Raw genomic sequence first — 14,629 nt, forward strand, 5'->3', positions numbered from 1 at the left:
TATACAATCAGATTGCTTTAGGAGAATATGGTAATAAGGGGCTATCCTTATGCAGCTCTTAAAGGGGAAAAGGAAGGAAAACAGGAAGTCTAAAGGAAAGCCTCTGTTCCTTTTCTTAGATGAACTTAGAGGATGCAAATGATACAGGTCCTTAGATAGCCTTAATACTGAAAATTTTTGTGCTTAAGCAATATATACCTGTACTCAAAATCTTTCCAAGAGCATTCCTGCCTCACCAGTGAGCACTCGGGCTCTGAACATCAGCTATAAAATTTTCATATCAGACTTTTCCAGTATATAAAAATTAAAGTGGAAAAAATGGGGAATTTCAACTGAAATGCTGCATAGATCAAGACTTTTACCTGAAACCAGTCTTTCACTTTCATGTACATATGTGGACATGAGCAATTGCCTTTTCTTTCACTGACTGAAACACTTTAATGAGTGAAAGTATTTGGGTATCCATTTACATTTCCAAAAAATGGTCCAAACATGCAACTTCTTAACCTAGAAGCAAAGAGTTTCAGAACACATATTTTTACGCCCCACACACTAGAAAGACTTTTTTCCAGTGAACAGTAATCTGGTGTGTACGTGTATCTATCAATCACTTCTGTGCATATAATTATAGACGGTATTACAATGGATCCTATATATAATTTAATTTTTCTCATTTCCATAGAAAACAGTAATAAGCAAATAACATACTGAGGAAATCTTACACTTACTCTTTGTTATTTGTTTTAACATTCTATTTTTGTCTAAAGTCTCATGAATAACATGAGATAACACGGATAACATAATATTGCTTGTAAGTCAGAGGTTGCAAACAATGAACGAAAAGCTGCAAGGAAAAGGACTTCACTGTGCTAAGCCCATGACAAAAACCTCTTGTCTCCAAAGAGTTTATGATGGGACCACCACCATAGTTCCCAATTTACAAATCAAATGCATGGAGGACAAATCAGGGAACTGAAAACGGATGATCTCAGTTACAATTCTGTGCTGAAATCTAAAAGCTGATGAACAATTACTCAGCAATAATAAGCTTTCCTTTCCCACATGTCAGTCACCAGAAGCCTCCAAATACACCATCAAAAGATCGCTCTTCCAACATTGGAGAGCTTAAATACTCTATTCATATCTGAAGCTGGGTGCAGTAATGAACTGTATATTCCCAAATGCACAGGCTTCCTGTCAGCTCAACAATAATTTTTTTTAGATGCATTGCTGCAACTTAAACTTTATTTTGAATTTTAAGAAAATAAAGTTTATATGTAAAAGTTGCTGAGGTTAGGTCTTCCTCCTTCCCTCCATAGTAGATTGCTATCAGGAGAAGGATATGAAAGCCGATTTGCAGTAGAGCACAACACACTGCAGGTGAAAAAGGTCTGATTCTGTATTCCAAAAGCTTAAAAATTTCAGCTTTCATTCATGAATTATGTATTTGCCTAGGCTTATGCATCTAATGATATCCTGAAGTAGAGATGGAAAGGATACGCACTGAATAATATTTTGTATGTGAAATGTTATCGCACTTTTGACTCTGTGCCAGGTTGAAAATGTCACTTATTACTGCTGTCCATACCATAACTTCAAAGATGTCCACTGCCAGCAGGAGTCCAGCAGTGGTGAGATACTGACTTAGTCTAGCAGCTCTATACCTAATGCATATATGTTCAGTGTGAGATTAATAGCCTTGGAGAAATAAATGCCTTTTCTGTGCTTCCATAGGCCCTGCATGGCCTGAATTTTTCACTTCATTCTGTACAAATTACACAAAACCAGCAGTCATTGTTATGAACCTCAGAAGATTCTTCACTCAAATCTCTCAAAATTCTTCTAAAATTATAAATAATGATGAAAACAATTCTTTTTAAAGCTGGAGGGAAAAAAAAGCAAACAACAAAACAAAAAAAACACCAAACAAGAAAAAAACAAAACAAAACAAAACATGACAAAACAAGACAGCCAAACAAAACAAAAATTTAAAAAAAAACAGACCAAGGAGATTTTAACAAATTTTATATATAGTCTTTTTATGTCCCATCTATCCAGCTGTATTTTTGACTATTGGTAAAAAAGCATTTTTAATGGATTGTTCTTATGACCCCAGTAAAGATTAAAAAAACCACTGTCAGAAAAAAGAAGCTTGTGTCAAGTTGTATGAATGAGATTATTCAGTGTTGTTTGCAAGGGATGTGCAGAAGGTAAGACCTATCCATGTGAATGTGTTTATCCTTCACAGTGGTTTCACAGGTAGCAAGACTGCAATGCAGTTTTCCAGTAGATTCTCTAAGCATCAGCTTACACTGGAACCACCTGGAAAAAAACATGTTTTGAGTTGTCCCCTCCCCACACCCACCAGAGAAATATGGAAGGGCTTGTAGAATGGTTCTGTTGACCCCTATGTTGGTTGTTCACAGCTCTGTCTCCTGGTCCAGCATTTTTCTATTTCTCTGGCTGCATGGAGTGATGTTTAGCAACAACTGCAGATAAAACTTAGAATAAAGAGCATTTTTTAACTCAGTTTCATAAAGTAACATATCTTTAGTGTGCTGCAGAAAGGATGGCAAATTAAAAATTGTAAGCTGCTCATATGATGTGAACCATATAAGTAGCAAAAAAAGGTATCAGTTTAACACCTCTGTAAGGTAGGAGTATTATTCCTATCCAACAAATAAGGAGTGGAGGCCCAAAGAGTCCAAGTCAGATCCTGAAAACATTTAGGATTGCCCAGACTAGTATTGCAAAACCTAAGTAACTTTTGTAACTAATCGCATTTACAAAAGTGACAAAGTAAATGTCAGTGGAAGTAGCACACCTACATCACATTAAGTAAGCTCACAATGTTGAGTAGAAAAGACCTGAATATATAGAAACTACAGATTTAAATTACTCATGGTCATACAGGAATTTCAGGTGGCAAGTCAAGGAAACCATAATCCCAAGATAATGCCCTGAGTGCTAAAACAAAATATGGGGTAGTTCTCCAACCAAACAATATTGAGGAACAGTTATTATAGAGCAACCTGATTTATATTCTGCAAAAATCTTACTGAGATGTACTAAAATGGGAAAAAACAAATTAAGAGGATACTTTCTGCTGTCTTATGAAAGAGAGGGCTAATATAACCAACCAAAATAAGGTACAGCAATTAAGGTGGAAGTAGTAATTGAAAGCATGTAATGTAACCACAAGTGAAATTAGGCTAATCAACCAAAAATTATTTGAATTTTTTTTAATATCACTTGCTTCACTGAAGTGCTCTTTAAGAATTTAGTTGATCCTCTGCTTCATAATTTTCTAATAATAAAACCCTTCATAGTTTTCTAATTATAAAGTAATTTAAATGCTACAGTATCATTATTATACCTTTTTAAACATACATTTCAACTTTATCTTGGGTCCTAAATCACATGCCATCAATTACAGCCATCAACCACTGAATGGCTCTGTACTTTGACTTATACTGCCTTTAAAAATATTCCAATGAAGCATGATCCATGCAATACGTTAAAACTTATTTTAACATTACTTCTCTTGATTTCTTCAGGGTCCACCTGGCTTGCCTGGCCTGAAAGGAGATCCAGGTTCCAAAGGAGAGAAGGTATACTTTACTCATTGGTCTTGCCTTTGTAATTTTGACCCAGTCTAAATGTCTGTATAAAATTAGCAGAAAGAAACAGTAGGATTTTTGTATCAGAAAGCAAGGCTACTTACCATGTCTATCAATCAGCTTCCTGTAGCTTTAATAGTAATCATGAAGTTTTAGACGTTTGATATCCTGGAGATATATAGAAAGAAAAAGATTACTGCCTGTCCAGTTATCTATTGACCATATGATTCTTCCTTGCAATAAAAATCCCAAAGACATTGATGTAAAAAGAAATGTTGGGTTTATGTAAACAAAGTAAGCAGAAATAAAAAGTATTTGAGATTGTTGTCTTAAAAAACAAAATGTAAATATTTAGCAGCTATAATGCTTTCTTTTGCAATAATGGATTGAGATATCCAGGATAACATTTTCTAATGGAGTCCCAACAATTTATTGATTGCTTGTATATCAGATAAAAACTGTATAGGGGGATGAATATGATTGTATCTTGTGAATTTCAGGTTTTGTTTCTGTGCTTGGATCAGCTCTTTATACAGCTATATTACATACAGAAACAAATGTGCAACTCTGTAAGATGCTTATAGCATCTAAATGTGAAAGTTGGGATGAAAATTGTACCCATGAGTATTGTTATTCCTGTATCAGTTTCAGTGCAGACTATGTGCACTTAGATCTCTTTCACTGAATAAGGGGTCACAGCTTGCAAAAGGCCAACCATTCTATCATTCTATGATCATTCTATGAACTAACCACAGTGAATAAGCTTTCAGAATAATTTGTTTCCAGGTTAATTGATGACTAGCAATAGTGATGATATTTGAAAGCTCTGATTTTTGTGTTTGCAAAGCACATTTACTTTATATATATATAGAGTTTTAACTATATTTTCTTCTGTCTTGTTTAGGGACATCCTGGTTTGATTGGCCTGATTGGACCTCCAGGAGAACAGGGTGAAAAGGGTGATAGGGGCCTTCCTGGCCCACAGGGATCTCCTGGAGCCAAGGGTGATGCAGTGAGTAAAACACACTTGTGTTTTCATTCAAGTTCCATGCACTTCCAGTCTTGCTTTTGAAAGACATAAAGATGCTATAAATATTTAACACCCAGAGCCTCCTGCTAGAGGTTAGAACTTTCCTAGGCATTGTAGAAACACAGTGAAGTTAAACAACTTAAAACGAGATCACAGTGTTTCAGAAGATGAAGGAAACATACGCACTTAAGTTAGGGATGAGATAAAAGTAGCACCACCAACCTCACCATGTTTATTAACTGTACTACCCAAAGTAGCTTCCTTCACCCTAGTTATTAAGCCATGTTTTAAGGCACTATGTAAAAAGTGAGGTTTCCAAGCCAGTCGTGATTGCAAGTACTGCAGTGTAAGAACAACTGTCGGATAATATTTTAAACTTACAACTATTTGGGACCCTAGCAAATGGTTAAATAAAAAGTCTTCAGGGTTGTATGCATAGTAGGACTACCTTTTTCACAGATATGCATTTTTTAACCCATATCAGTATGTAAAATACTTTAGTTCTTTACTCATGCTCTTACTCTTTCTTAGGGAATTTCTGGTCCTGCTGGTCCACTCGGACCCCCTGGTCCTCCTGGGTTACCTGTAAGTAATTTCATCCAGTCCCTCTGTTCAATACACTCCTGTGCTGTGTGGAATACACTCCAACTGTAGTTATATGTTCTCGCCCATAGGGTCCCCAAGGTCCAAAAGGGTCCAAAGGATCTAGCGTGAGTAGTTCTTCTCCATAGTTTTTGTTCTTTTACTTAACTTTTGTGTGTGATCATTTTTAACATTGTGTAGCATGGTGAACACTGCATTTCTTTCATTGCTTTATAGGGTCCTGCTGGTCAAAAGGGTGACAGTGGGTTACCTGGTCCACCTGGTCCTCCAGTAAGTAAGAACTCTTATCTGACATAAGTGCACATTACACTGACATGATGACCGTGTTTTGAGAAGGGTAGAAAAGAGTATTTGTAAACTTGAAGATCAGGAAAATAGTAACTGTGTTTTGAAAATTCATTTTTCAGGGAACAGAGATCCACCAGACACAGAAATACATTGTCTTCACTGAAAAAAACATTAGAAACTTTAAAAAACCCAACAAACACCACCACAAAGCCCTCCACAAACAAACAAAAAAACCCCTTGCAATAATTATTTAATGTGTTATACTGAAGCACAGAATATAGAATTATATTGGTTCTGTTTCTAGTAGTTCAATATAAAATGAAAACAGTCCAAATCTCAATGAAGTGTTTCAATTTCTTGAAAAGAAATACTGCTTTATAGACCCCAAGTGGAATTTTACAGTTTTATCATAGGAAACATCCACAGTTTTCATTTGTCATAGGCTACGCCTGTGCTTGAGGGAATTGCCAGGGATAAAGAGGCAATGGCAAATCCCTTACGTGAGGGCAGCACACTCTTCCCCAAGCAAGAGTTTAGAAAGAATTGTTTAGAGTACAAAAATGGTTTGCCCTTCTACAATCATCTTTTTCTGCAAGTAAATCAAAGCACATAGGCATAAATCTGACACTAATAACTGAAATAAAGAAATAAAGAATTTGAAGAAAACCAATTGAAAGCACCCTCAAGCCACACTTTGTGGTCATCCTCTACATATTTATGCAGCAGAAAAGCAAACAGAAAAGGTAACCAGATGTGTTGTTTTCCACTCAGGGTCCTCCGGGTGAGGTAATCCAGCCATTGCCAATCCAGTCACCCAAAAAGACAAGAAGATCTCCTGATTACATGTTGTCTGATGCTGGTGATAACATTCTTGATTATTCCGATGGCATGGAAGAGATCTTTGGTTCATTAAATTCACTGAAGCAAGACATTGAGCATATGAAGTATCCAATGGGCACTCAGAATAACCCAGCCCGAACTTGCAAAGACTTACAGCTCTGCCACCCAGACTTCCCAGATGGTATGTTACTACTGCATGACAAAGGCAAACAAGGCTGAAGTTACTGTCTACTAAGATAATTTGGCAGAATAATTAATTATTGGTAGATTATTAATACAGTTGCTCAATGAAGACAGTCTCATTAAATCCATTTTTGTGGGTATAAAAGTTTACAAAATGTAAGTAAGAGATGTTCTCATGGTAAAAGCCAAGATTTTTTAAATACATAACCTAATCTGGTTTTAGATTTAAAACTTTTAATAGTTCTAAATAAAAAACAGTTATTGTTTTGAAAGGTGGGCCTTGCATTTTCAAAACTATCCAAACAGGGATGAAGGATTGATGCTATTTAGATCAATGGAAAGTAAAATCACAAATGTCAGCATGCTGGGATAGCCAATAGCTTCTTTTAAAAGAAATAATTTTTTTAGTAGCTGTATACTTTAGGTTAGCATAATAATATAAAATAGCATTGCTATTATATGAGATTTATTACTGATTATGATTTTTTAATTATTTACTATTCTCTTACCCTTAGAAACAATAATTTGTTCTACCACATGACTACTGTTTGTTTTGTATCATTCAGCAAATAAACATGCAAGTTTCTTTGGTGCTGTTTAATGCTACTAAGTACTAGCTTAATAAAAGGCAGAGTAGTATGAACAAGACACTCTGTTCTAAAGAACTATCTTGATTTAATTATTCTTTGTTGTTTTCTTCTTTTTTTCCTAACTGAGTTTACCCCTCTGGAAAAGTTTAAATGAGAGCCACCCTTTACAGAGTTTTCATCCTTTCATATTTTTTTTATTGCAGTAGATATTTTTCCCAGTTCAGAGCAATATTTTTCTGTTTTTAAATGGGAGGAAAAATAGATTTTGACAGTTTAATAATATTTTATTGCTTTCACTCTAGACAGATAAAAACAGATGGTTACCTTGAGGAGCAGTTAAGCAGTGTATGTGCTATATGAAAAGTACATACTTTACAATTCAGTACCTCCATAATAATGAATGGTTTTTATAGAACACATTCACTTTCTTCATTTACCAGTATTTCCTTATTATTTGGAGCTTTCTTCAAATAAAAAGTAATGTTATTTTTGGTAAAATAAAAGTAAATGTATTCATTAAAATACAAAATTCTCCATGGACAAGACTTGGAGGTAGGAAAGACTGTTTTCAATAAATACAGCCTGAATCAATAGAATTTTAAAATACCATAAATGCTTTTTCTATGTGCTGTATTCAAAAGACAGAACTGGGGAGAGGATTTGTCATGCCTTTTTGAAACCTCTAGTATTTGCTTAAACTAGATTAGAAAAGTAGTGTCAGAAAATCATTTGCTGTCACGCTGTGAAACTAGCTGGAGATAAGGACCCACATCATCACAGAAATCATCATTATAATTAGAATGGTAGATTTTAAAAAGCACTGACTTTCAATGGACCTTGGATTGACTGTGGCTTTCTTTCATCTGCAGCCTTCATTCAGCCTAGCATTGTAGGGCCCAAATTACCAATCATGCCAGTCGGATAGGACTGCTGAAACTATGGGAAGACTCATGCAAATTTTAACTGTCTTTCCCACTATGCCACCTAAGCAAGCATTGGTTAAGGTGTTTTTATCAACTGAAGCAGCCTGATGTTTCACTAGTGTTGCAGCTTCATAACCCAGTAGTAAAAAACATCTTTGCTTGAGGTGTATTTCTCTCAATGGAAGCTTTAGGTACTTGTGCCAGCTACAACCTCCCCAAGTCCTGTATGACCACCTTTTTATGTAGATAGGTGTGCAAACAACTCCATTTTTGCTCTCTGAACTAAGCCATAGCTTATTTCTGCATAAGGCTGCCTCTGCTCTGTTTCTGATAGTGCTATCACCACAGGTACAAATTATCCTTCTAGCTGTAATACTGCAATGGCCAAACTGTTGAGATCTGCAATGTATGCTCACACGTAATGTCCTTCCTCCCCTAGACTGAGGTCTCTGCAGTTACTCCACAACCTTAGCAGTATCCTGCAATAAAGTCATAGTTTGAAGTAAAACTAGACAAAAACAAAAGGATGCAGATAAAAATAGACTTTGATACTAGTGGTGTCTTTCCTAAACACCAACAACTGCAACAAATCACAAGGCAGGAAAGAAAGGGTTGCCTTCTTATCATTCAGATAACTTTGTAACAAACTTTGGAGGACCATTAGGTACCAGTAAAACCTGGATCTGCCTAATACCATTTCCACTACATAAAGCAAATATTTTCTCATTTGTTTTAGGGGAATATTGGATTGATCCTAACCAGGGCTGTTCTGGAGATTCCTTCAAAGTATACTGCAATTTTACAGCAGGTGGAGAAACTTGCATCTACCCAGATAAGAAATCTGAAGGAGTAAGTACTAATCTGTGTTTTCAGTTGGTTGTTTACAAATCCTACCATTCTGTGGCAATGTTGAACTAAACAGGTTAATTACACTTCACATTTTCATATATCTGTCTTTCTGATTACACTGAAATTTGCAGAAATGTGAATGAAGTGGTAAAATGGTACATAAACTGTATTTTCACCCTCTTGCTTACATAAGGAGTCTATGCATCTGCTTGCTAACCTTTCACTGCACTGCAGAATGCAGCGTAGCTGTGCAGCCAGTTAAAGCATAATCTAGCATTTGACACCTAAAAGCTAAACTCTTACTGTGCTTTTCTTCTGGGTTCATTTATATCTGTTCATTTATACCTATACAAATTAGATGTAAACTGCTATCTATGTGTGGCCTCACTCACTGTTATAAATTACTGCTGATGGGTCATGTGGTGTAGAGGAAGGCTTTCTAAAACTTTGCCTAAATGAGAGAGATCTATTAGCATACACAGCAGTGAAAACTAATTATACACTCTTCACAGGAAAAATTTGTATCAGCAGTTTACCTGAGTCTTAACAGATGATAACAGTCTCCTTTAAATAGAACTAGTTCTCTTTATTAGCTACCACCTTGATTGAAAGTTACTAATTTGAAGGCACTCTATACAAGAAAAACAGCCTATTTTAGACCTTTGAAGAGGCTGAGGTCTCAGAAAGAAGAACCATTCTTTACTGTATGATGTGCAATTTTCCCAGGTAATGTAAAACCCTCATATCTGTTAACATTTGTTTTAAATAGTTCTATCTCTGCTGTTTTACCACACAGGTCAGAATTTCGTCATGGCCAAAGGAGAACCCAGGATCTTGGTTTAGTGAATTTAAGCGAGGCAAACTTGTAAGTTGTCACTGCAACATAATAGTTATTCACAAATAAAGTACATGTTATCAGTGATCAACAGATCTTAAGGAATTTTATAAATATTTAGGTAATGAAAAGACCTTTCAGCCCTAGCCTTTTTTTGTCCTAAATAGTAGCACAGCTATATGGCCTCTTGCCACTGAACAGCAGATGTCTGCTTTGTATAGTCCTACAATGATCCCAGTGGTCACCCTCACAGCTGATGGTGAGGATCTGGCTTCTGGCAGACCACCCATCACCACTGAACCTTAGTAAAGCAGCTGGAGCACAGATCCTCTGCCCCATTCTAGGTAACTGGAAATGTACTGAGTGTGCAAAGACAAGACTGCAGGCTGACCTAATTTTATGATTAACTAAAACAGAATCCCAAAGAGATTCTGTTGGCTTACACAGTATGATAGAATTCATTCATTCATTCATTAGAATGAAGATAAAATATGTAGTTCTTCATCCTAAATATATTGCTACAATATGAAAATCTACTTAGTGAGCCATAATTTTATTGAACTTTAAAACTCCATAAAATGTTATCTGTTGGTTGATTATTTTTTTAAGGACAGTTATGGGGTTCTTTTGTCAACAATAGTTTTATTTTGCATTTTAATAAATATTTATGTAACTTATATTTTCCAGCTTTCCTATTTGGATGTTGAAGGCAATTCCATTAACATGGTCCAAATGACATTCCTTAAACTACTGAGTGCCTCTGCCAGACAAAATTTCACTTACAACTGTCACCAGTCTGTAGCTTGGCATGATGCATCATCTGACAGCTATGACAAAGCACTAAGGTTCTTAGGATCAAATGATGAAGAAATGTCTTATGACAACAATCCTTACATCAAAGCTCTTCACGATGGCTGTGCAGTAAGTAGAGATACAGAAGAATCTTTACAAAACCAACCTGTCAATTAAAGTACAAAACTAACAAATTCAGTTTTTTCCAGAGCTTTCTTCTGAGAAAAACTTTCTAAACAGTTTAGTTTTAATAGACTGCCTTTTAAGAGATTTTTAACTAGAGTACACTTGTCCCTTATTTAATTTTCATATGTATTTAAAAAAAACAAACATAAAACAAGCAACAGAAATGGAGCAAACCTGGTGTCAATACAAGTCATCGGCACCAATGTGCTGAAACTTGACTATCTGCTAGTATGAGCACAGTATAAGAGAAGAACAGAAGCAGAAAAGCATAATCAGAGCAGGCAGCCCATCAGCAGAATATATTTATACTCAATACACACACAGATGGAATATTTAGTGAATACAGTAAAAACATGTATGAACTAAGCCATATGTATTTACCCAAACATAGTGAATTAATTGCATATTTTGATATATGACTTTGTATCTCCTTTTCTCACTTTTTGGCAGTCAAAGCCAGGCAAAGTTTGTGGACTGTACCTTTCAACATCCTCTCCTAGCTCAGCTAAAACCCCTGACGCTGTCCACACTTGCATCACCTCTCTGACCACCTCTCCAGCAGGGTCTTTGTAGGCATAGCAACCATTACCTCTTCAGAAACAGAATGGTGTGTGGAGAACACTTTGAAACAGTTAGCAAAGGAGCAAGTGACAGTGGAAGCCTCATTAATTATTTTAGGTTCTGATATGGCAGCATTTTGGAGGCAGTTCCTGAGAAGTCACTGACAGAGAATCAGACACCTGAAAGTGCCAGAATACATACCTGGCTCTGAGGCAGAGATGCAGCTCAGGTAGATGCAGAGTCACCTCCCCTCAGTAATGAGATTCTAATACATAACTGCTTCATGGCAGCCTTTCTATATGTCCTGTGTATTTATTTTGCTCTTGTTATCCACAGTGAGTGGGTGAGTGTAGAGCTCCAGAGAGAGCTGGAGGTGATGTAGGGTGTAGCTCCTAACATTAAACTGAGAACACTCAGACCTACCAACTTTGATGCTGATCTAAACTCTAAGACCCTGGCATAGCTGAAAGGGGTCTCAGCAAGGTATGAGCAAGGTGCAGTCCTGGTAACTAATGATGACTTGGCTGGATGATATTTAGAGAAGGTAGAGAGCCTTTGTTAGGAAGTAAAGGTGTGCCTTCAAACCTGGTTTCTAAGTGCATCAATTGGCAGTCCTGTCAGACTACTACTTTCATGTTCAAGCAGCTGCTGTAATATTTTGTGAGACAGTTACAGTCTTTCTCCTTAGAAGTGGATCTTTCTTCCATCTTTCAGAACTAATTAGTGATTACTTCCCAAGGTAGACATGCGCACTGCTATGAGAATATTACTATTTATGAAATAGTATAGATGTGACCTCAGAATTGTCTAAGAAACATTAAATGTCTTAGCTAGCTTTTCATTTCTAGGCCTATGTTAGTAAGTCAAAAAGCTATGGGCCCATCTCTTACTAGAATCTAAAACACTCCATGTCACATTTTAAAAATAAAAACTCAAGAAACCATAAACTTTAGAGTTTATAGTATTTGATGCATGAGGGGTCAATAGTTCAGAAGTTCTACACTTCAGAGAGAACCTATGAAGACCTACAGAACATGCTTATTGCTCTGATAAATAACCACGTATGCTGTTTTTTCCTTCTTTTTTGAACAGTCAAGGAAGGGCTATGCAAAGACGGTGATCGAAATCAACACACCCAAGATAGACCAAGTGCCTATAGTTGATGTGATGATCAATGACTTTGGTGATCAGAACCAGAAGTTTGGATTTGAGGTCGGTCCTGTCTGCTTCCTTGGTTAAGTTTAAGGCAAAATCAGATCAACAAAAATGTTGCACTTTGGTGCTACCAACCCACTTCATGCCACATGCAAGTTTTGAACAAGGATGGCATAGAAAATATGTCTTGCTGTGTATGTATGTCTTATCTAGAAAGTAATTGTTGCCCTTGTAGGGCCAGAATCACATGACTTAAACTTATTTTGCAAAGATGCTGTGGCACAGACAGACAACATAGAGCTCACTTTAGGAACACCCCCCTTTGGATTCCTTTGGTGCTGTAAAAAAATGAACAACATGGTGCTCCTTCCATTACAACAAAGAGGTGTTAAGAAAGTGTTTAATAAACTGTAATTATTCTATGTACAGTACTATACTGTTATTTTTCTGTCCATTTCCAAAACTTGCATGTGTCTCTGAATTGCATCTGGCTCTTATTTTATAATTACAAAACTACATTGTCAATACTGTGTATGTATTCTGAAAAAAAATAAAGCTGTAATTGCCAGTGAAGCCAATTCCATTTCTGATTAATAATAAAATCCCTTTGTATATATAGTTGTTGAAAAGCTTTGTTATTTGAAGTCGCCAACAAAACTTAAGGTGGCAAAACTGGAAGATCTTGAGCAGCACACTCAGACAACTCTTTTCTGCTGATATCAGTCTGTGATGATGAATTTCAGTAATGAAAGCACCTTCAAAGGTGCTGTGTTCCATGGTGCTATACCTCAGACTTTTTATTTTCTTTTCTAGTTCCATAATTTCATAAGATATCTGTATATACCTAAAATAAACAAGTTTATATTTTTGGGTGGGGAAAATATGAAAGAAAAAAACCAACCATCTGTGTAAGAGATCTGTTAAAAATCTGTTGGAAATAAGTAAATCATAGAGCGTTCCTTTTTTTTTTTTAATCTCATTTGAATTTGTTACTGTTGTGCTTATTTGGTCTGCATTAATATTAAGACTGGATTCTAAACAGTTATTTATGGATTTTTGCAGTGTTTACTTAGAGTTTTATGTAAGCAATGATGGATGTTTGCTTCCTGAACTGGATACTGAAAGTTCCACAAAATGGTCCTATACAATATTTACCCATCCCATTAATATGAATGGTTTTTTCCTGTTATTTCACCTGAAGGCCAGAGATGCAATATGTCTAGGTCATGTGATTCTACATAGTTGCTGAGCAACATACGAGGGGACTGCTTCCTACAGAGCTGTCTTTGACCCAAACTGTTACAATTTGCTATTCAAATCTCACAAACACTGTTGGTTTGGCCTTCCCTCTGAACATTTTATTCAGGTAGTCGGAAGTAGAAATTACATTGTAGCTTTACAACACAAATCCTTTTGTAATTATGTTTCATAATATATGTAAGACTTGAAAAGAAATGTTTGTTTCTATTTCTTATAAATTGTTAAATTAAATAGTACTAGTTTCTGCTGGCTCATTTCCAACTGGTATTTTCTTATGCACGTTTATACACGTAAAAGTGAGATTTCAAAAGTCAACTTCTTGCTGTTCATATTTTCTTTTATTTTTGAACCAAAGTTTGTAACTGTCACCTCAAAGAGGAAAATACAAATTTTATTAATAAAATCAAGTCTTGTCTACCTGGATTGGTCATTCTCTTTTTTCAAAGTCCAGAACTGACCCACTTCACTCTGCTTCCAGACCATCCGGACTCAAAAAAAATTGCATGTCCTGGCAGGCACTGGGCAACAGCACTGGGAAGAGAAACGTTAATAGAAAAGATGCTGATCTGGCCACGGGCAGTATGCAGCAAGGCTGATAATTTCACATTCAGTTTGTGTGGATTTGTAGCTGCAGCAGTCCACATATGCTACCATGCTACCATCATCCAAGATTATAGTACCCCAGTATTTTTTCCTTAGCCACTCTCTTACAACCTACAATGGTTGAGTGTTTCACAATCTCATGCTTACCCTTGTAGGCAAATGACCCTGTTTATTAAGAGGAACTGAAAGGCAAGAACTAGACCAAGACCTAGAAACAAATGGAACACAAATTTTCTAGTACCTTATTTTAGATAGAGGAACCAGAAGTGGTGATGGGTCTGAGCTAGAGACATGACAGATGTCACCTGGGG

General features: G+C 36.2%; 1 protein-coding gene across 1 annotated transcript in view; it reads left to right on the top strand.

Moving 5' to 3' along the window:
• LOC104535865 (collagen alpha-1(XI) chain) overlaps positions 1-13,334 on the top strand; it is a gene marked incomplete at its 5' end in the record, with an annotated part of 35,741 nt that extends 22,407 nt beyond the window's left edge. Inside the window, 10 exons of the mRNA XM_010190436.1 lie at positions 3,558-3,611; positions 4,525-4,632; positions 5,182-5,235; positions 5,325-5,360; positions 5,470-5,523; positions 6,313-6,562; positions 8,814-8,926; positions 9,723-9,791; positions 10,449-10,682; positions 12,393-13,334. Coding sequence (XP_010188738.1) covers positions 3,558-3,611; positions 4,525-4,632; positions 5,182-5,235; positions 5,325-5,360; positions 5,470-5,523; positions 6,313-6,562; positions 8,814-8,926; positions 9,723-9,791; positions 10,449-10,682; positions 12,393-12,539 — 1,119 coding nt within the window. The remainder of the gene's footprint in view (positions 1-3,557; positions 3,612-4,524; positions 4,633-5,181; positions 5,236-5,324; positions 5,361-5,469; positions 5,524-6,312; positions 6,563-8,813; positions 8,927-9,722; positions 9,792-10,448; positions 10,683-12,392) is intronic.
• Positions 13,335-14,629: the final 1,295 nt, after the last annotated feature.

Source organism: Mesitornis unicolor, unplaced genomic scaffold (assembly GCF_000695765.1).
Source record: "Mesitornis unicolor isolate BGI_N332 unplaced genomic scaffold, ASM69576v1 scaffold11148, whole genome shotgun sequence".
Classification (NCBI taxonomy): Eukaryota; Metazoa; Chordata; class Aves; order Mesitornithiformes; family Mesitornithidae; genus Mesitornis; species Mesitornis unicolor.